This window comes from Falco punctatus (assembly GCF_963210335.1).
Source record: "Falco punctatus genome assembly, chromosome: 6".
NCBI classification, from domain to species: domain Eukaryota; kingdom Metazoa; phylum Chordata; class Aves; order Falconiformes; family Falconidae; genus Falco; species Falco punctatus.
This window is the reverse complement of record NC_137585.1, coordinates 28,520,890-28,543,023: the sequence shown is the minus strand read 5'-3', so window position 1 is coordinate 28,543,023 and position 22,134 is coordinate 28,520,890. Positions and strand designations below refer to the sequence as shown.

The window sequence follows — 22,134 nt, the reverse complement described above, 5'->3', positions numbered from 1 at the left end:
GAAGCATAATGTAGCTAAAGTTTAACTCGTCCTCACAATTAAATAGGATGTCATTGACAGGCTATAAAGTTAACTCAATCACTGAACAAAAATGCAATGAAACATAATTGAGATTCAACATCAAATGTATTCCCAAAACTACAAAAGCAATGAAGTAAAAAAATGCTTGCATCATTTCAACTTTCCAAATAAGTAGCACGTTTAATTGTAAACTCTTCAGAGAAAGAGAAACTTAAAAGTTCTTCTAATACTCAGCGTGATAGATTCCCTAAATGCTATTGCGACAAAAAACACCTCAGTTTTTCTTTTTATGTTACTTTATGAGAACCTACTACTTACTTTATATCATAAGGTTAGAACACCTTTTTGTTCTATGCATTTTATTATTCTTCTTAAATCATTTTGTAAGATTAAGGTTTCTAAATATATACCTAATATTCATGCAGGATAAATTTCAGCATTGCCACCTAGAAAATGATCGACCGTTGAACAGCTCAGTGAAGCCCTCACTTCACAACCTCCAAAGCTATTTTTGTCTTCCAAAGAGAAGTTCAGGGCACAAAGCTCCAAGTACAGAAAATCCCATTTGAATTATTTAATATTGGTGTAAATAATCTCTAGCAACAAGAACAAGAGCCTTTCCTCCCAGCTGTCACACACTCCTTACTATATCAACAACCCTGTAATACTCCAAAAAGCTTCCATCCAAACAATCTCTTGTCCTGAGAATTCATCCTGGGGAAGAAGCCAATCTACGTGCCTCTGGACACCAGCACTTATCCTAGGCCTCCCAACACCAGCAACTCAACGGTAAAGCAGAAGAGGAAAATTTCTGCAAAATTCACTTGCTCCTACTCTTTTCAAATACTATCTCTCCCATAAGTACCCATTTCCTAAATGTACTATATGAGTGCACAGGCAACTACTCTCACTAATCTGGAGTACAAAAAAAAAAAAAAAGCTTCAGCAATTTTTACACTCTTACGAAATAACTTAATTATTAGAAGATTTTTAGTATCAGCAGTTAGGCTACTGAAACAACCTCTAAAGCAGTAAATTCATTATTTGATCAAAAACTGTCCATGAGTTGAACAACACTACTTAAATTTGTTTTTCAAAATCCCAACCCTGAATTTGTAAGTGACACTGATGCAGTTGTAACCAACACAGAGCACTCCATTACTATCTTGACACAGAATACCTCCTTTACCAGAGTGCTCCAACTTAAAAGTTTGTGTATAGACTACTTCAACTTAAAAGTTTGTGTAAGACTACTTCAAGGTCTGTCAGAAATTCTTGTCCATTCCCCTCTTTTAGAACTAGAAACTGAGTACAGAACTGAAGGTTTTCCTTCTGGAAATCAGGGCTGCAGGGAATGAAAAGATTTCCAGGTATTTCTTCAAAATAAGTGAGATGATGCTCCTTGATTTGCTTTCACAGCAAGGTTACTTTTTAAGCTTAGATTTACCTTGTCTTGAAGGAATGAACCACAACACTAGGACACGTACTTGCATTAGAGCCATGAGTCAGTCAGAAGCACTTCAGTATTTTTCTGACTTATGTCACTTTGCATTTACACTAAAGGTTGGCTTGTTTTAGTATTAAGGATAGCTTCCATTTTACTGAATCAGCAATTTTTTGGTCTTGAACTTTATTAAAAGTATGGGCTTAGATGAAGTAATAGGTGTACTTACATAGTAAACAAAATTTAATTACTGATGACTTGAGGAAGTACTAGCTAAGTAAAGAAAAAAAACACATCAGAAAATAAAAATTCTACCACCAGCTCTGCCCTAGACCTGTGTGTTTCAGTATTTCCAATGTATGAGAAGTTTGCTTTTAAATAATACAAGAATACCCTCAAACACTTTCTAACCTTGAACATATGCACCCATACTTGCAACGTACCAATCTCTCTGGCTGGCAGGTGTTCCAGACACCAGACTGCTCCTCTCCCTCCCTCCCTTTCATATAGGGATGCAAGACATTCAGGGTGGGAGGAGAAGCAGCTATGCTATGTAATTTAGCATTTGGAGTCAAATCTAATGACTGACACAGGCTAAAGCATTTTTGACAGCCAAGTGACTTATGGCAGTTTCACAAACACCTCCCTTGGTAAGAAAATTGATTTCTAAAAAAACATTCTTGCCTCCTGCCATGCCTTCCCCTCCTCTCTCTTGCACTGCAGTTTATTTACTCAGCTCAGCTGTATTGATACTACGGTTTCTAGGGCCACAATATAAACTAGTTATTGAAATAATTCCACAGAATCTGTTTTTTGGTTTTATGGCAGAAATAACTGAGAAAGTCAGTTCCATGCACAGCTGCACCAACACAATCTAGGCGTTAAGTCAGCAAAAAGCTTATTAACATAATTTTGGTGCTGAAAGAAAGCATTTGTTAAAGCCCACTCTTTAGGTATTTAGATTTCTCAACCAGTTGAGAGTTTCTCCTTACTAGGGAAAGTTAAGATTGAACTTGCGTAACTGAAAGCAACTGATCACCCTGCTGGTTAGGTGCAAATACATGTATATTGCTAAGTTTTGCCTGCCTTCAGCAAGTAAGCCAGTAGCTCCTCAGGATGAGGGAATCAATCTCACCTCTTGCTAGCACAGACAGGAGTAGACTTCCCTATTTCTCCTTTCTGGCCCTCTACCCAGAATGAGCTCTCGTACTTGTCAAACTTCTCTAACTCATTAATTCCACTATAATCCACTATGCTATTAATAGATCAAATGCATAAAAAGACAGTCTTTTCCGGGTTAGCTGGGAGTCAAACTGGATCCCTCTGTGAGCTGATGATTGAAGCCAGCTCATTTCCCTGCAAGAGGCTCTCCCCTCAGAGCAGCAAGGAGTTGTGACCTGGTAGGCTCAGCACCTCACAGGGACACAATACTCTGCCCACAGAGGACAGGCCCGGTACTAATGACACAGGCACGCTCAGGAAAGCAAAGCTGAGCTGAAATAATCTTCACCAACTAAGGCTTGAAACAAAGAAGCAAAGCTTCTGGCATCCGTATTTACCTCCAGAACAGACCTGATGCATGGCATTTGGCAATTTGTTCTGACTTTGATGCCTATGGTATTTGAATCTGCAAAACACCTTGCATTGTTAAGGCACATTTTAGCCCACCTTCTGAAAACGTTTCAGAAGCATAAAGAACTTACACTTGAACCCCAGCAAAACAGGGAGCACCACTCGCTCTCCGTGGGATCGGGATGTTAAGTAACGTGCCCCCAACACGGGAAGCGTGAGAGAGACACACGCCAGAGGCCCGGCGCCCCCATGGCCCGCACCGTGCCCCGGCCGTTAACGTCCCCTCAGACTCCCCGTGCAGAAACGGTTAGCCAGGCCAACGGCCACCCAGGAACAGTACCCACCCCGCTTTTAAAATGTATTTCGAGCGTTTCAAAACCACCGGGGGAAACCGGTTATAACCCCACCCCACCCCCCAAACCTTCGCCGGCCGCAGCCCCCAGGTAACAGCGAGCGTGACAGCAGCGGCGCGGAGCCGGGCGCGTTTGAAACGAGGCGGTGACCGCCACCGCCACCCTGCCCAGCCGGAGCGCGGCGCGGCGGGGGAAGCCACAGCCCCCCCGGGCCCGGGCGCGCCGCCTCCTCACGGCGGCACGGGCCGCCCCCGGGACGGAGCGGGCCCGGGCCCCGGGCGCTGCCTGCCGGGAGCGAGGCCGCGGCGAGACGCGCAACCTCCCCGCCCCGCCACTGCATCACCGGCGGCGGCTGGAGCCAGCGGCGCCCCCGCCGCCGGAGGGGGGAGAAGGCCGAGGCCTGCCCGGAGCGAGGATCCCCGCCGCCACCGGCCCCGAGCCTCGCCCTGCCCCGCGGGGCCCCGGCGAGCCCCGCGCCGCCGCCGCCGCCCCGTCCGGACCCGCCAGCGGCCCCCGGGTGCGGGCCGGCCAGAGGGGGCGGGGGCGCGATCGGCGGCGGGGGGCGGGGGGCCGCCGCAGCCGCCGTGTGGCCTCACCTCCTCCGGGATGGCCGGGTCGCCGCTGCCGCCGCTGCCCGCCGCGTAACAGGCGCCGAGCGCGGGCGGCGGCGGCTCGGGCTCCATGTCCCCGTTGAAGAGCGAGGCCCCCTCCGCGCTGCTGCCGCTGCTCAGCGCCGCCATCTTGGATCGAAGCGCTTGGGCGAGGGAGGGGGAGGGGGGAGCCGCGTCCCCGCCGCCGGGACGCCCCCAGCCGCGACCCGTAGTGGGAGGGGGGAGGGGGGCGAGCGCAGATCCCGGCCAGCTCCCAGCGGCCCGCGCCACCGTCACGTCACGCCCGGCCCGTGACGTCACCCAGAATCGCCACCACGGCCACTGCGCATGAGCAGTCTGACATCACCGGGAAACACCCTGACGTCACGGCGCGACCACCCGTCGCCCTGGGAACTCGAACGTGGGCTCGGGCCCCGCCCCCTTCTCTCGGCCCCGCCCCCTGGCGGCGCAGCGCCCCCTGGCGGCGCGACTGAGCGCTGCGCTAGGAGCCGGGGGCGCGGAGGCTGGCGGCCGGCGCCGGCGGGGCGGGAAGTGCGGGGGGGCGGCTGGGAGCGCGGAGCCCGGAGGCGGCCCGCGCAGACGCGGCCTGGCGGGGGCCGAACACCGGGATCGGGGAGCCTGCGGGCGAGTCCCGCCGCGGGCCTCAGCCATCGCCCGGAGTGCCGCCGTGCCGAAGGTGCCGAGCGCTGAGGCGCAAATGGGCTCTGGCGCGGTGCGGGCTGAGGGGGTGCCGGCACGGGGGCGGGGGGAGGGGAGCGCCAGGCCCCCCGCTCGGCTGACAGCATTTGGCAAGCAGCGGTGTGGCAGCTTTGAGGTAAATCCTCACGGACACGTACCACGCAACAATGACAGAAATACTTCCAAAAAATCACGTTTTCGTCTGAAGATGTGGTACCTGCGCCGGTTACAACTGAAACAGTGGATTGCTGATATTGACAAAACATTGTTTTCTCCATTGAGGGCGTTTAGGCCCTGAGCTGCCGCAAGCGGGTGCGTTATTTCCATTGGGTGCTTTGGGCGAGGCGAGGGTCTGGCCATGAGCTCAGGTGAAACCGGGGGCCCTTCCTTGTCCGTAACACCTCCCTCATCCTCTGGCCAGCCTTGTCCAACCTGGAGGTCTGGGAGCAGATCCCAGTTCCTCAATACGAGCGGCCATCCCATCTGCACCTTGTTTGCGTGCTGGGACATGCTTAGCCTTCCCCGACAGTCTGGTTTTCCAGGGGAAAAAAAAGATGGGCTCCCACAGCCGGACCTGTTGTGGGCTGCGGTCATTTGGAGCAAGTGACAGAGGAACCGGGGTGGTAGGTGGGGTGCATTGGGAAATGTTGTTCCCTCCACCGCAGAAATGAGGAGGAGCTGCAGCCGGCGGCCACCGCTGCCCTACAAAGCCTGCTCCCCCAGTGTCCCCAGTGCCCGCAGCCGTCATTCCCCAAAGTGGCACAGTACTCCCATTTAAAGTAAAAAATTTACCTGTGTGATACCTCTGGATGCCACAGCCATTTAAACGCCACTTACACACAAAAAACATTCACTAAATCAGGTGGTTTAAGTTGCTTTCTTGCATAAAAGGACTTTGTGATAAATACCAAATCTTCAACGGTATTTTAATGCATTGCAAAGAAAAGCTAACGTAACAAGAACAGCATTTCAGAGAAGGTGAAGGCTGTTCTATCACAACCTGATATATTTTATGGTAGTCAATTAAAATACGAAGTTGAAACATGCAAGTGCAAACATCCTTATCTTTGTTTCACTTCACCTGTGAGTACATAACCATACAAACTCCTAATGTAATAACCATGATGATGGATTTGAAGTTTGTATTTCACCTCTCACACTGAGGCCATCAGTGTGTAAAAGCGATTCAAATTAAGTTTGGTACTGGCAGTGCTGTAACTGGTAAATAAATGCAAGATCTATTTACTGTATGTACACAGCAAAACCACAGTGGAGTCAGGAATACCAGACCCTGTGGTATGGAGGGAAGGAACTTTGGGCATTCATTTAGCTGAGGGTCTTCCCTGTAGAGTATTAAACATCTCCTGAACATATAAGTAAGCAAAATAATCTAGTTAATATTTCAGTGGATTTTAATTTATTATCTGACAGGCTATGCTTTCCTGAGATAGGAGCATAGGTTTTCCTACGACTGGTGGCCTGCAATGCAGTCAACAAAAAGGCTGCACAAATATGTCAGAATCAAATGTACAAACTAAGCAGCTGGCCACATTTAGAAATTTCTCTACAACAGCTACATTAATGAAGAGGATAATTATCAGCAATTCCTGCTATGTGATGGGAATGTGTAATCGTCGTGAAAAAAGCACACAGACTCTGGAAAATAACACACATGCTGAAGACTAAATGCTGGGGCAAATTTCTCTGATCTTTGAAGGAAAAGGTGGCAGAGGTAATACGAGATGGCTTTCCCAGCACACAGGCTGCTGTGGAAAAGCCAATAGAGTAAGTAATATGGGTTGACTAACAGAGTAAGTCCATTCATTTCAATGAAATTTATAGCAAGGGGTAATTCAGTCTCAATGTACAAAACACGGTCATAGCCCTCGTTTTATTCCCCAAGCAATTTATGTTCGGGGCATAACTCTAGCCGTGGAATTAGTAGCCTATCTTGCAATGCCTTTCCCAATGTTTTTAGTAATTTTGCGTGTTGCCTTTGCTCCTGAGCTTCTGATTTTTTTCAGATTTCCACTCACATAAAATACATTTGCTAGATTTTCTTATTACACTTGATGTTCCGCTTGAAGAGTTGCAATTTTAAACCCTAGTATTGACAACTGATGACAGATCTGGGAACACAGCAGAGTTACCACCCCAAATGTCAGATAAAAGTGTTCCACCTAAAATAAAAACCATTGTACTAGTTGAGAAGATAGTTGTGTAGGAAGGAGCAGAAATCTGCTGTTCATGCTATACTTTCCTTTTGTTTGGGGGAATCCACATCTAGTGATATGTACTCCTTCACATGGTGGCATCTTTGGTCTCTGCTTAATCCATCATGATGAAAGATAAATCATTAATAACTGTGACTATTTCATGGTGATTTGAAATCCTGTCTACTGATAATTGGTATCGTCAACATCTTTTAGAGAGACTAGCTTTCATTATCAACATAGGTCAAAATCAAACTTAACCTAGGTGTGAAAGACTGGTTTCTGCTGTCAGCTCTGTAGGCCACGTAGAGCACTGTCTGGTTGATTCCTACAATGCAGCATAGCCAGTTTATCTGGTATTGCAGCAGGTAATGCATACTTGTAAACACAAAACCTGCCACCTCCCATCAAATTCTTAGTTATGCACTGGGATTTGATCCTCCTCAGAATTTTTTTATTTGAATTTAGATCAGAAAACAAGTCCAGCTGTTAAGAGACAAAGACTTCAGCTTAGATTGCCCACCACCAGAACATTTGTCTGATCTAACCAACAACTGAACTTCCAGAGATCAATGTTTTAATGAGTCAGTAGAAAAAACTATGGAGATACTTGACAGCAACTGTCTCATTGTGAGCATTTGAACACATCTTTATCCTTTTCCCCCAAAAAGAATGAATCTTAACAAGATGCTCCAAAATGCAAATATCTAAAAGAGATATTAGATGAAATCCAATATTGGCCTCATTTATTATATATTCTTTCAATAGAAGACAGTATCTAAAAATAAACCCCAGCTTTCCAGTTTCTTAATGAAGAAATTATATAATTTGCATATTGGTATGATAATAGAAACTTATTTTTTAAAGTGGTGTGAAAATTCGACACAACTTAAACTCTGGATGTCTAAAGTGCCCTCAAAGTTTGTCAAAATTTCCAAAAACTACTTAGCCTTTTCACACACTGAAAAGACAGTATTTGTCCCATTCATTTTATCATTTACGCTTGGCCCATGTACATTTGAAAATGCTGGATTAAAATGTCTATACCATGAGAAAATAATTACAGATTTTCTAAAGTATGTCAAAATATACATATCACTTTAAAATGCTGTAGTATGAAGAGAAAGTGCGCAACCATGCATCGAAGGCAATGGTACAGTTTATATGTCAGATTAATTCTCAGTCTTAATAGCAAATATACAGATGTTGATGGAACACAGATACTAATGAAAACAGTCATGCTCCCTGTTATCATGGCCAGAAAATGGGAAGCAGAGCAAAAATTAGGCTGTTGTCCAGAGTTCAGTCATCTTCTGATCACTAGTCAGAAAAATACATACTTAAGAAAATTACTTTGCTTTCCAGGAAAAGAAGATATTTTTTGAGGAAAGAACCTAGAAAATTTTTTTCACTTCCCTTTAGCACCTTTATATTTTTATTATCCCACTCAAAAATATACTGTACCTCTTGTTGTATTTCTGGGGATTGCTGTCTGATTGCTCCAGTCTGAGGCAACAGAGAAAGCAAGGCTGCTTTTCTTCCCCCTCCCCCCCCCCTCTTTTTCCCCCCCCCCTTTATAAACGATTCTTGTACAGACCATATGTATTCAATGTATTTTTTCCTTTGGTAGCTTCCCAGGAACCAGTTCAAGAGATTTAGCATTCTGTGACACTGCTGAACCTGAAACATTCATACCTTCAGTGAGGAATTAGGTCGTATTCAGGTGGTGATTTGAACTCGGCAGCTGAACAATCTCATTTGTATTTTTTTTCCGTTGATGGAGACTTCATAGCTCTTTGCCTTTGAGTTAAATGCATGAGCAGAGTGATGAGCATGGGTGGAGACTAGAAGAAGAAAGGAGGTAGTGAAAAAAGAAGAAATGTGAATCCAGCAGGTTAACTCAGTTTTTATTCTACCATTAAAAGCAATGTTGATCTAACAAGCTTTCTTTTATATATAAATCATAGTGTATTCTGGATATTCTTGTAATGATACTGGAAATACTTCCATAGTTCTCATTTTATTCAAGCATAATTTATTTTAAAGTCATTATTTATAAAACTGTTGATCTTTTCTCCCTAAACCACAGCCCAAACCTTCAGAAAGTAAAAAGCAAAACATTTTCCTCTGGAGGCAATGTGTGAGAGGCAGGGGGCAGGAGAGGTGATGGGACTGGGACATGAGAGTGACTTTACATATAGGTCCCTTCTGCACCCAGCACATTGTTCGGCATCGCAAGAATAAAATGCAAACCCATTTCCTTGCTTATGTGAGTAGTGACTTCAGGGTCCAGCAATATATGTGCAGCATCTCAAGGGGAGGGATGGGGAAAAAGATTAGATGGAGAGAGGATGTAGTAGAAGTAGACACCGGAGAAGAAGATGTGGCTCCCCTAGGAAATGAGAAGCAGATGAAAATAGGGAAGCAAAGGAGTAAGGAGCACTGATTTTCCTGCCTGATGTGCTTTACTGAAACTGGCATGAAATCTTACGTTTAAGATTAGTCAAGACCCTCCTGTTACCTTGGCATCCCTTATCATGAATGCTTTAAAGCATTCAGCTTGTTCTGATATCTAATTTCTGAGTCCTTTGTGTTGGATAGTGATAAGCTGGTCAGCTTTAAGGACTAAATAGTTTTAGATTCCTCACATTATTATTATTCCAATGTGAACAATCACATTGCATAACTCAGAACCATCCTATTTAGGGGGAAAAAAAAAAAGTTAATGCCATCGAGTGAGTTCCAGGAAAGGGCAGAGAAGGATACCACCTCAAACAACTTACTTCGCTGTTCAGAAAATGACTGTTCAATTATGTTCCAGTCTTCGGAATTTCCTTCATAATATCCAGGCTAGCTGAGCTTCCCCTGGCCTGAATACCTGCTGTAATTTGATTCTTCAGCACTTCACAGGTGGGTTGGTAGCTCTCTACATCTCTGATCTAATAACAGTTTAGATAGTAACTGCACCTTTCAGTTTCTAGTGTCTTTACGGAGCAGAAGTAGTCCATTAGCACTGGTATTGGCCAGGAGTAAGGAAACTTTAAAAGCTCAAAAAGGCTAAATCTATAATATGAATAAAATACAGAAACTGCAGCTTTGATGTGGAGCAGAGAGAACATGATGACCAGTCATGGTTTTTCAGGGCAATACCTCATGTTGCTGGAGTTTTAGGAGTTATTGTTCTTCAGTGATAGGTCAAATAGGACAGGTAACTTTTTTAAATGAATACTTATATTGTAATACACACATACACATCTTACATATTTAAACGTAAGTGTCTTTTGCTGACAGAGTCATAATCTGTCCTTGTCTTTTAAGCTTCACTACCACTGAGACAATACAAGCCTCAAGACATTTAGTCTTTCCTATAAAGGCAAGCTTCCTGCCAAGCATATAGGAATTCGGACAGTCTCCAAACCATGTTCCTATATTCTCATTGTTCCTGTGAGTATGCACTTGACCAAAGGCAAAATTTCTGGTGTAATGGTCAATGGTCTCTCAACGCCTTTGATGCTGTGGATTGCTTGAAGCTTGTGGTTGTCTAAAGGCCTTCAGATGTGATTATTCCTTTTTAATATAATATGACTTCTCTCCAGAAGGCACATTTGTTTTGGTAAATGAATACAATTTCTGTTACCTCCTTCTGGAGGAATTCTGCAAGAATAGATCTTCATTTTATCTTATTTTTAAGTGATTTGCATGCCTGGTCAATACCCTATGATCTGTCCTCAGAGGGCATTAATGTTTATTAATAAACTTGATGATGCTATCAAATAACTTGAGTTTGAAAATACAGAGACACATCACACTGTTGGCTGTATTGGTGTCAGGCAATGGAGCAGTATTTTGGCAAACATCACAGCATATAATCAGAATGACTGAGTGCAAGAGCAGGAAACAAAGAGGCTGCAGTGTTACTTTCTAGTTGTCAGTAACAACTCTGACATTCCCAAGCCTAATTAATACTTTTTGGTTTATGCTGTTCATTCAAAAAGCATTTGTGAAGTTTGGAGCTTGTGAACAACCTGCATGTCAGTTGCACTGAACAGATCCAGGACAGACAGCCAAGAAACAGCACATGCTGCCTCACACGCAGCCTGCATATCAATCGCCTCCCTCCACTCATGCAAGAAATGTCATCTGTCTAGGTGGCATCTGCACTGTCTCATTCATGGGCTCCTCTCCGATACAAATGTGCCAGTTTGGACAAGGCAGCTGAATTCTGCTCTAGGTTGGAGCTTTCATGTAAATGCTCCTATGCGTACAAACTAAATGTAATACTAAGTGACATCAGCTGAAACATCAGTCATATCTCTTTTTAAATAACAAGCCAGCATAAACTGACATCTTAGAAATATTTTTTTAAAAATCGAAAAATATATAATAAACTTCCCTGTTAACTAGCCAGCTCAATACTGAATGCAATACCCTCACACCTCTCAGACCATCTCTGTCATTGCCTGCTATTCCCCCAGAAGTACTCCGAGCAGCAGCTTGATGCTGCCTGTCACACACAGGCTCTTTCACATGCAAGTACAGAAATCAGAAACGTTGCACCCTGCCCATAATAGTTGCTGCCTGTAAATAAGACAGCATCAGCCAAATGTCAGCACAGCACACTTCAGTGGTAGTGCTCCAGTCTCTCAGGAGGTGAGGCTTTCTGTAAGCCACCTGCCGCTCTCTCCTCCGCAGAAACCGATGCATGGTGACCAGACAGCCTAATATTATTCTGATCAACACTGAGTATCACTAGGGAAGCAGCTACTGCATACATAGGCATAACAGAGTCTCTAGAGAGATGTTTCATCAGTCCTGTTCCAAAGAGACCACTATTAGTCAAAGGCTAAAGGGGACTACAGCACTGTATGCTGGCACAGAATTTACCTAGCCATTGTGCAGAGGCAAGTCCCATCAATACCAGCTGGAGATACCCAATATTCACACAGCTTCTAAAGTTAGAGCACTTCTGTAGGTGCTTGAATCTGGAACCACATTTTAGACATTCACTTTTGAAAGTTGAGGGCCAGCTCACCCCATCCATTTTTATCCAGGCAAGACTATAGTGGAAACTGAGGTATGTGATCCATTTGCAATTGTATATTTTGCAGGGACACATCATTGTGTGAGGCAGTAGAATGGTTTTTAGACTTTCTGGACCTTGTATGTTTTTTGCCTCTAATATCATTAAAAACCTGTTTACTGAAACAGCCCATAAGGCAAACATCAGACCTACAGAAACAACAATTGAAGTGGGAGAGACCCTCTGAACTCCATGAAATATTTACAAACAGCTTTAGGAGCCCTGGGATGAAGTAAAGTACTTTCAAACATAGACATAAAACCCAGTACATATAAAAATCCTTTTTTAGCTCTTGGTGAGATGTGTTTTCACAGACCTAGTTATGAGAAAATGTATGAGGTCATCCGTTTTGCCACCTCCTTTTTCAGGAGAGATGTGGTCCCAGTGCTATGTTTTTTAACACTTGGTCCAGCCTAGCTCTGACTGACTCAGACAACAGAAGCCAAACCCACTTCTTGGGAATCTTCTCAATTTTTCTAAGTATTTCACTTTACAGAATTTCCCCCAGTATTCCACCCAGAACAATTCAACACAGTATGTATAATATATCACGATACTTAGATGTAATGATCATTATCCTGTTGATTTCATATTTGTCCCCTTAGAGAACCCTAAATAATTTCTCAGCCAGCATGGTAATGTCCCTCTAACATCTGTCTGCAGTCACGCTTCTCACCATTGACACACTATGGCAGTGCTCTGCTGTGACTGAACCTTCACAAGCAAATTCTTTCAGATGTTTCCATGTCTGTTCCTTCCTCTCTGTACTCAAGGCCTATTATTATTACACTTGAGGAAAAGGACAAAGAAAAGTGAGGAGGAGAAAAGCGAAAAGGCAAAAATGCCTTTCTTCATGCTACCCTAGCTGTGCAGGCACAGAAAGATCCATTTATCTGGCCCACACACACCATTTAAACTTTACCCTTTTTTATAAGCGTAATTTATAAGGGTATTGTTTTCATTTCTGCTTCCTCTTATATGTCTAACAAATCTTTATTATTATTATTACCTTTGAGTTTTCCACTGGTTTTTGGACAGTTTAGAGAAATGATGCTGCCCCTAGAAAAGGTTAAATAGGAAGGGCTGCTGCTCTCAAAAATCTCAAGATGTCAAACAGAGAATGTCCCCTTGACGCATTGTTTCCAGGATGTACCCTCAACGTGTCACAATCAAACAGTTACAGAGAAGAACTAAGTTTAAAGGAATCAATCTGAAATCCCCATAGCACTTGTTTTTTTGCATCTTATCGTTTGTGCTTTAAAAGAACAAAAAAACCCCTAACACACAAAACACAAAACGCAAAATGAGTCATTCCCTCATCAAAGCAGCCTTTCAGATTCATGAAGCTTTTCCAAAACATATAGACTTTGTTGACTGTTGTTTTTTAAAATGATCCTAAAATAACCTTCAGACTCAAAGTGGTAGAGGAGTACATGCACAGATAACTTTAAAATTTCAAAAATACTTATGTCTATGAAATATCTGTGATTTTTTTTTAAATTATTTTTACTTTCTGACCAAATCAATTTTTTTGCAGCATTTGAAGTCTCTAACTTCTAAAGCAGAACAGTGAACACAGTAACTTACCACAGCTTATTTTATGTGTTAAAAATTCCATCAACTGTTGCATATAATCATCTCTCTGAAACAAAGCTCTAAAATACGCAGAGATACAAGTCCTACCATAGCCTTCTTTACACAAGGTTCTCCTGGGGTATATTTCCATCCTAGAAGCAGCTTACCCTCATGACAGTATTCACCAAGTGATCGTTACTCTAATTTTACTCTGGAGGAAACGTAGGCAAGTAAGACAAAGCATTTGTCTATAACCATAGAGTAACTCAGGTGCGTTTCGCTGACCTATGTAAACTAAACTCTTTCCACATTAGGAGAAACTTTTTTCAAGGTAATACTTCCCAGAGCAGAGCGCATACATTTTAGCACGCTAGTACCTTTGCCAGAAAGCAAGACTGCTCTACAAAGACTGCGTTAAAAAGCATGGTCATATGCACGTGAACTTCTGCCTGTCTGCCTGCAGGACTTCCAACAGTCAGAGGTTTTAGCAATAGCTGCACTCCTATAGGACTCATACAGCAGCTGGGTCAGCCTGCTTACAAAATATCTTGTGATTATCAAGGCAGTACTCAGCAGCTATGACTATATTATACCAGAGTATAATTAAAGACAGAGTTCAAGCACTGTAAAGTAAGGAAGCAGTAGCACTTAATCAAGCTGTTCAGGACTGGGAGGAGGTTAAGGTTTTGGCTCTCAGTTAGTCCTTCGTAGACTAGCAGACCAGGTTTATTCCAATCAAAAATTAAAACATCCATCTAAACATCTGCTGAGGACAGTCAGCTTCCACCCTCAGGAAAAGAGTGAATTTTGTAACAAGACATAGCAGCATTTGAATGGTGAAAAGAATCACTGTTAGGGAAAAGTAAAAAATAAATATCGAATTGAACTTGATTATTTGTACATAACATGGATACACCACTATACCAATAGCTGTATAAAGCATAAGTGTTCCCATCCTTACCCCCCAGAGTATGGCCAAAACACCTTCCCCTCCTAAATACGTATTGCATTAACACTTGGCACGATGTTTCAGGATTGACTTCCAACTTGTCTAGACCCTGTAATTCACCAAACGTGGTCTTCTTCAGGCAATGTCTGTTCCTAAATGACAGAGTACAGGTTACAAGGGAGGTAGGAAAGTGCCTATTTCTATCGCAGCTATGGAGAGGAGAAGGCTGTTATTTTCTGAAACAAAATAGTTAAGCTAATAACACTCCCAGCAAGCAATGGATTATCCTAATAGTAGGATATACTCCATTAATGGCTGAATCATCATTATTTTATGATGGGGTCTTAGGGAAGGGGAAACAGTCATTTTTGGAAAGACCTAATTAAGATCATGAAAAATTATGCAGGCAGACCTTTCTTGTACTCATATTGCTCTTTTTAAAAGTTACTATTTTTTTGGCTCCATCCACTTTGCTTTTCTAAACACTGTCCAGAAAAGAAAAAAAAAAACAATTCAGTCGATTTGTTTCACATCTGCTTATTTCACAGGCACTTCCATCAGTTTCTCTCCCTTTTTGGATATGCTGCTCTATCTTCCCAAATTACGTTCCCAGGGTGATGCTTTGATTCTAGAGCAGGTTTGCTCCGACAGATTGCAGACAAAGGAGATCATTATAGATGACTAGCCAAACAAGCCTTTTGCTTTCCTGTTCATGACATGAACCTCTCAAAATCCATAGCTAGATCACCAAGCCAAATTACCCAATATTACAGTGCCGAGTCTGTATCTGTGTCTAGCAAGGTGGCATGCTAAAACACAGAATATGTGTAGCATTCACAGCCCCCAGTATGTTCTGTAGATGCTCAGTCCTTAGGTAGGCTAAATGTGGACTAAGCATAAGCATGGCCACTCATGCTATGCAAGTATTTTATATATAATTATATGTATATTCATAACCAGGTCTGCCCACATACACACACAGTTTAAGACCATACATACTTACTGTACTGGACCAGGACCATAATTCACTTTTTGATGCATGCACACTTTCTCTTTCTTGCATGTTTATATTATAAAAGATTTTTAAGTGTTTCACAGGAACAAAAAAAGATGCTGTTGATTTTTCATTGTAAACTGCAACAAAAACATTTTTATTGATCTTCAGTTTAATTTCAAAAGACATGAAGTTCTTGCCAACAAAGCTGTTGCAAGTACAATCACCAGCTGTCCAAAGCTGCTGCAGTAATGCTACTGGAGTTCAGGACTGCTCTTTCTTTCCACCAAAACAAACAACTGAGGAGCTTCACCCCTCACAGCCACAAACCTTTCTACTCAGGCAGTTCCCTCTCCTACCTAGTCTGTGGCTCTATGCTGCCCTTCCTCCTGAAGAGGAATTTGAGGTAACCAGACCTCTTGCCTGCACACACGTGTCCCAGGAACCAGTACTTCTCAGGTGGCCCATCACAAGCCCTCTATACTTCAGTGCCAGTCAGGTCACAACCCATAGACAACACAAAGGACACCAAAATGCCTTAGGCAAGTTAGAGTTGAGCATAAGTTTTAAGTTACTAAAATGATTTTGCATTAGAGTAAGAAAGAAACATAACACTACACTACAGAGCAGATACATATTTTCCTAACTTCTATAGCATTTTGTTGACTGTGCTTCTCAGGTGCTTCTCCCACAACATTGCAGATCTAAAATGTGCTTCTCTTCAAGCTTAGAAAAGCAGATAACGGTAAGGATACTGAACAAGAACTACACAGCTCACCAGAAACAACTTTTAATACAATCAGCACCTTGGTGAAGTACAGTTGTTGAGCTGTTACCGATTTATGTAGATCCACTGACGTCAATGATCAGACAGACCCCTTCAAATACACTTCAATTTGAACAAGCTTGGTTTAGAGATGTCAGTTAGTACTGCTCCCTGTTTCAGAATGCCTCTGTACACAAAAATCAAGCATGCCCCAAGCTAACTGGGCAAGTAGCTCCTGCTCCAGTCACTCTACATTTTTAATAGCTCTTCTTTACTACATCAAGGCAGTTCCTCTAAGCTTACATGGTCTGGAAAGTAAAAGACGCTGTTTCAGGGCACACACAGGCAAGATGCACACATGGCCAAGCAGCACAGCACAGCAGCATTCTGTACTTTCTATTCCCTGAGAGGACTGATGGGTAAGAATGGTAGATGTTTGCAATCATTAATATTAGCAATACTGAAGAAGCCTAGTGATAAAAACCACACACTGCATACCAGTAAAACTGTTCATCAAACTATGAAGTATTTCATACATGTTCTCCAGATAACCAAAATAAATTCACAATCCTTTAAAATACAGTATTTAAATGTACTGTAATAAATTAGTAGGGGGTCTCAACCTGGAAAACAATTTGAGCCTTCATATTTCAGCCTCTTCTGTTGCAGTATCTAAATATTCAGGGTACAATGAGACTGTTGTGGGGAGGCAATGGACCATGAAGTATTGTCCAGTGCAAAATGCAGAACAATGGGTTCTAACTTTAAAAAAACCCAACACTAAAGCTACCTGAAGTTAAGCTCACTACAATACACAGGATGACAAGCAGCAGTAGAAGCAGGAAACCTTTTTTTCATGGCCACAAGCAAAACAGCATTGATATTAATCCAGGAAAGTAAAACAGACAATGAAGAGCAAACAATTTTCCAGATCCAGAAGAACTGAAACAGCTACAGGTGTTTGCAAAAAAAACCAATGAGCACTTTTTTTTTTACTATTGTTTTTACTGCTTGGATAAGAGAGGGCTCTGACAAACGTGCTACGACAAAAATTCCAAGACAATAAGGCCAAACACCCAAGTGTGCTCCCAAGATGGACTCCGGTATTCACAGTGTGTTTCTTGTGCTCCACATGCAGCTCATGTGCCAAGCCCTCTCTAGCTGGGAACAGAAACCCTGGGTTACAGCTGTTCCCCAGCTTTTCCAGAGTAGTTCATTCTACTGTCCAAGTAGTACTATTTCTTCTTGAGAGCTCTCTTTCCTTCTCCCTTCTTCGGTTTTTCCTTCCCACGGAGCTTTTTCAATCGCCTCATCTCCTCCTTAAAGTCTTGATGCTCATCCCTAGATGGGGGAAGAGGGAAAAGAAAAAAAGTTTACTCTGTTTCTTGGATGTGAAAGGTTCTTTGAACTGTATGATAATGAAAAAAAACCCTCAAAACTTTTTTTAACAGGGAAGTCCATATTGAAACTCACTGCAGTGTACTCAGTATTACTGCTAACAGTAATTTTTGATTGAATAACATGAAAGATTTCCTCTGGTACTTCCAGAACTAACGAAGGTTGCCCTTTTCAACAACAAATGCTATGTGCATATATATATTAATATATTATTTCCATTTCATTTATTGATCCACTGTGCTTAAATGAGCAGTAAAATATAAAAATCAGCAAGAATGAGAATTTCCCCCTTCTCATCTGGCTCAGCAGTCCAGCAATAGCACATTGTGCTTCAGTGCTAGATACTAAGTTCAGGTCATTAGCTTCTAAGAAAACAGGGGCATGCTCAGCAGTAATTACAGTACATGACACTGCTCTCAGGTGACTTCAAGAATGAGTTATGAAGAAAGTATCAGCTACTGGTAAAATCTTAATAGCAGAATAAAACAGAAAGGAGGATAAAGGGGCTGGCAGATGTAATGAGCCCTCAATAATGTTCTAATAAATCCTGTTTAATCTCTGTCCCTGTATTTTTCAGTGCAAAGGTGTTTTTCGTAAGTCACAACTGCATCCTAAGTGACCTAAGATTGCTGCACTGCCATTTTTAAACACAACTTGCCTAAAAATTTTAAACCCAAAAAGCTTGCAAGTTATTATCAGGCCTTATTATCCATGACTTTTCATTACCGATTTCTGACCAACAAACCTGATCCTCTACAAGCTCTCTGTACACAAAGTAGCTTAAGAAGGAACTTGAGATTAGGAGGGGAAGGAGAAGAGTAAAGAACATTATCATGCCATTGAGGCTTTCTGTGTCAACTGCTATCCTAGAAAGTGTATGCACACCCACCTAAACGAAGAACATCCTGTGTGCAAACCTTGATGGCTAGTATTGTGACACTAGCAATAGAAATTATTCTGCTTTACTTTATAGGGTTAGCAGCCTCGCTTTTAAGGGATTTCTTTAGTGGTACCTGACTAGAGTGCATTTGACTCCTGCTGATGTTCTTTAGCAGTGCAACTTTTCCTACTCAAGACTTGGGGAAATTCATTTAGAAACTAGACAACCGGTTTGGATGAAGCTGGAATTAACAAGATTATTTAAACCACAACTGAGTTTATTTTAAAGGACAGAAAGCCCCTTCAGAATAACACAGACTTTGCTTCTCTTCTAAATTTCACTTATGAGCTGTTGAAACATTGAGGAATACATGGTAAGACTTTGTGCATTTTTTGTGTTAAGGTAACGTCACCTCTTTGTAGCACATTTGTTTGCCGTATTCAGAACTACAGGTACATCTCCTGTCTGTAAGGAAGCTCTCTTCCCTTCCTCACAAACCAAAGCAAGTACTGTTTCTTGTATAACTGGTTGCCCATAACTACACCTTAAGTCTTTCTCACAAAAGGTTCTAATTATGGTAAAAGTTACTTAGGCAGCAGTCACTTATTTTACTCTCCTTGTCCTCACTGCAACAACCCAGTGCCTATTTTCATATGCACCATATTCTGAACTAAACATTTTTCTACGCTCCTCTTTTCCTGGAGGAAAAAAACTTAACAAAACTCACACTCATTCCTTTCCCATCTCCAGTCCTGCTCCCACCCTATAAAGGCAGAGATTACCTGTAGAGACCAAAGTAACGGAGTTTCTTCATGAGGGCATAGTAGGTGTTGTGAGGAGGATACCAGCTGTAGACCTCCTTCCGCTTGGCCAAAGGCTGCTCACTGAATAACTTCACTACTTTCATAGATTTTGAGTCAGTTGGCCTGACAACTTCTCCAAATATCTGAGAACTCAGCCGGGCCATTCGAAGGGCGTAATTAGAAACATTGGACATTTCCAAAGGAATAGTGGGCACACATAGACAGACACACCTTCCTGCAAAAGGAAACACAAAAGAGCCACAACTAGTATCATTTGAGTATTGCAAGCTCTCCCAGAATTAAGGCAAACAAAACAACTCATTGTACACTGATCACGTTTGAAGTCATGCGTTCGTTGCATGAAATCAGTCTAATTCTTAGTACATAATCCTCCATCTAAAGAATATCCACACTAACTCAGGTACAATTACCAGCCTAACTAGGACACTACAGACAGCAATACAGACTATAAAGGTACCTACACTGAACCACAATTTACCATGGCTAGTTTATTAGCAGATCCCACCCAGATTGCTCAAGGCTACTTTAAACTCCAGTCACAGGAACAATTACAGTGTGAACTCTAAACAATGGTGGCCACTGCAATCCCTCTGACTTCCACACAAGCACTAAGTAAGACACCACTTAAACCGAGGAAGCAACCTGGAAGTTTCTCTCACAAAACTTCTCACCCCATTTAAAATACTGTATGAACACTGTTATAGTCCATCCAGCAAAAATTGCCTATTAATTAAAAAAAATTGTTTTTCCTCAATGCGAAGCACACAGATCTTTCCTATCTCAACTCCCTTCCCTTGATCTTTTCCATCAGCTTTTTCTCCATTTTCTTTCCAGGCCTTCTTAATATCTATTCTTTTCAAGAGAGAAAAGAAATCATTTCTCCATGCTAGATTCTTTTTTTCCACGAAAATCCCACATCAGGAACTTCCTATTGTCTTTCAGCTGTCTCCCACCAAAAGACACCTCTGCAAAAACTTTGAGGACAAAACTTATTTTTAGACCACCAGAGACAACATCTACACTCTTGGAAAGGAGGGTGTAGAAGGGTCCTACCCCTTCCCATTTTTTCTCTTCTTTGCATGTTTACTTACTCTTGCTTTGCAGGATGGGATGTAACAGACAAGAATAAGAGTCCCATAATCCTGTATTTGAAGCTGTATGCTGTCAGTACTGTGCCTTTTTGATTAAGTGATGGCGTAAGTCTCCAGAGAAATTAAGCAGGGTTCATTCAGGTGTGATACACTTTTGTTAGTTTTAAATTCTTGTTTTAAGAACTATTGCACAGCTGATTGCAGAAAATGAGTATAAAAACCAAAAGAGCACAGAGCAGGGACAAGAGTAATCAGCAGGACAGGGCTAAGTCCATTTTAGTACCGTAACAGGGAGCCTATTGTTTAAAGAACACAAGTCTTGAAGTATTCTTAACCTCACTTACATACATCTGCCCACAGGAGAACCTGTTGTAAAACAGTCTGCTTTGATTTACTCTTGTTAGCAAAGCAGTGAAAAGGAAGCAGGAGAAAAAAAATCAAGCATGAAAACAATACAAGTAGCCTGAATCAAAGAGGAAAAGGAAAGAGTAACAGAAGAAAAGGCAAAGTGTCAGAGACCTCAAGTTAAGGCAGCAGGCCTAGTGTGAGAAGGCAGCACTTCAACTTGAGCATCTATTACATGGGGAAATGACCACTAAGTCTTGCTAAATCATCCATTCCAGAACAGCCAGTCCTAATTCCTACATTCAGAGATAAAGCAAGTTGTCCCCAAAACTCTCCATTGCATCATCACTCTGAAAATATCACTAGACTCAAACACAAAGCTTGCTTAACCTCTTCCAGCTGCAGCTCTAAAAAGAAAATACCTTTAGCTCCTAAACAATGCAAGCCAGCAGTCTGAAGGCCCTCTCCTCTTTTGAATCGTTACAGAAATCGAAACAGCCCAAGGCAGGGCTAGGGACCCCCATTAACCCTCGCCAGCCTAAGAACAGCAAAGGCTACAAACTCCCAAGTGCCAGAGCTATCCAAACCCTGCTTTATGGCAGCTTCTGATTCTGTGAGATGCTACCAGAACAGTTTTGTTCCTCTCACTCACAGCAATAACTTCATTGTCAGCTACTGGTAATTAATATACCCGAACCAAAAGTAAAACCACCACTGCTGTGCTGCTTCTTCACCTGCCCCCTGGCCCCATCGCCACCCAAAGCCCTGCTTTCCCACCCCAGGCCGGGCGTTTTCCCCAGCCTGCTAGCTTGCCTCACACCGCTCCCTGCGCGCTTAGCACAGGCCAGAACTTTCCGTTCCCGTAATTACTTGTAATTTTCCCATGGCCGCAGGGGGAAGAGGAGGCTGCACCGGGCCGGGTCCGGCCAGAGTGGCGCCCGCGGCCCAGCGCAGCCCTCGGCGGGCCCTGCCGCCTCCAGCTCCGCGGCCCCGCTCCCCCGGGGGCAGGGGGGAGGCCCCCGCGGGCTGCGGCCGCACCGCGGGGCAACCCTCGCCCGCGGCTCCCCGGCGGCAGCGGCCCGCGCTACGGCCCGCCCGCCAGCCCCACCGGAGCTCAGGGCCTCGGGAGGCGGCGCAGCAAAGCCGAACGCCCCGGGGCGAGGGCCCTGAGCCCACTTCCCCCCTTTCCGCCCACCCCGCCAGGGCGGCGAGAGCGGACAGCCCTTGCCCCGGCAGCCGCTCACCCCCCGGCCCGGCCCGGCCCGGCCCCGCGCTGACCCGCGGCCGGAGCGTGCAGCGCGGCACGGCACGGCACGGCACGGCTGGAGGACGCCGGCGGC

General features: G+C 43.4%; 2 protein-coding genes across 4 annotated transcripts in view; both read right to left on the bottom strand.

Moving 5' to 3' along the window:
* The window catches only part of BRAF (B-Raf proto-oncogene, serine/threonine kinase), a 92,533-nt gene extending 84,123 nt beyond the window's left edge, over window positions 1-8,410 (bottom strand). Inside the window, exon 1 of one of the 2 annotated variants that reach the window (XM_080390866.1) lies at window positions 3,987-8,410. In XM_080390866.1, the coding sequence (XP_080246992.1) occupies window positions 3,987-4,130 (144 nt within the window). In that variant the 5' untranslated portion in view covers window positions 4,131-8,410. The remainder of the gene's footprint in view (window positions 1-3,986) is intronic. The other variant, XM_080390864.1, reaches the window with a different exon arrangement.
* Window positions 8,411-16,859: 8,449 nt separating this feature from the next.
* On the bottom strand, window positions 16,860-22,124 carry MRPS33 (mitochondrial ribosomal protein S33). 2 transcript variants are annotated; one of them, XM_080390893.1, is made up of 3 exons: window positions 22,073-22,124; window positions 19,317-19,572; window positions 16,860-17,597 (listed from the first exon to the last, which is right to left on the bottom strand). In XM_080390893.1, the coding sequence occupies exons 2-3, from the start codon at window positions 19,529-19,531 to the stop codon at window positions 17,492-17,494; spliced, it is 321 nt and encodes a 106-aa protein (XP_080247019.1). In that variant the 5' UTR covers window positions 19,532-19,572; window positions 22,073-22,124; the 3' UTR covers window positions 16,860-17,491. The 2 variants fall into 2 exon arrangements, with proteins under 2 accessions (XP_080247019.1, XP_080247018.1); XM_080390892.1 differs by lacking the exon at window positions 22,073-22,124 and adding an exon at window positions 22,039-22,063.
* Window positions 22,125-22,134: the final 10 nt, after the last annotated feature.

What these genes read in the sequence shown, in the direction of transcription:
- MRPS33 (XM_080390893.1), bottom strand. Translation starts at nt 19,531, where the DNA reads ATGTCCAATGTTTCTAATTACGCCCTTCGAATGGCCCGGCTGAGTTCT. An exon ending in CGTTACTTTGGTCTCTACAG is followed by an intron (nt 17,598 to 19,316) that starts GTAATCTCTGCC and finishes TCCCCCATCTAG; the next exon opens with GGATGAGCATCAAGACTTTA.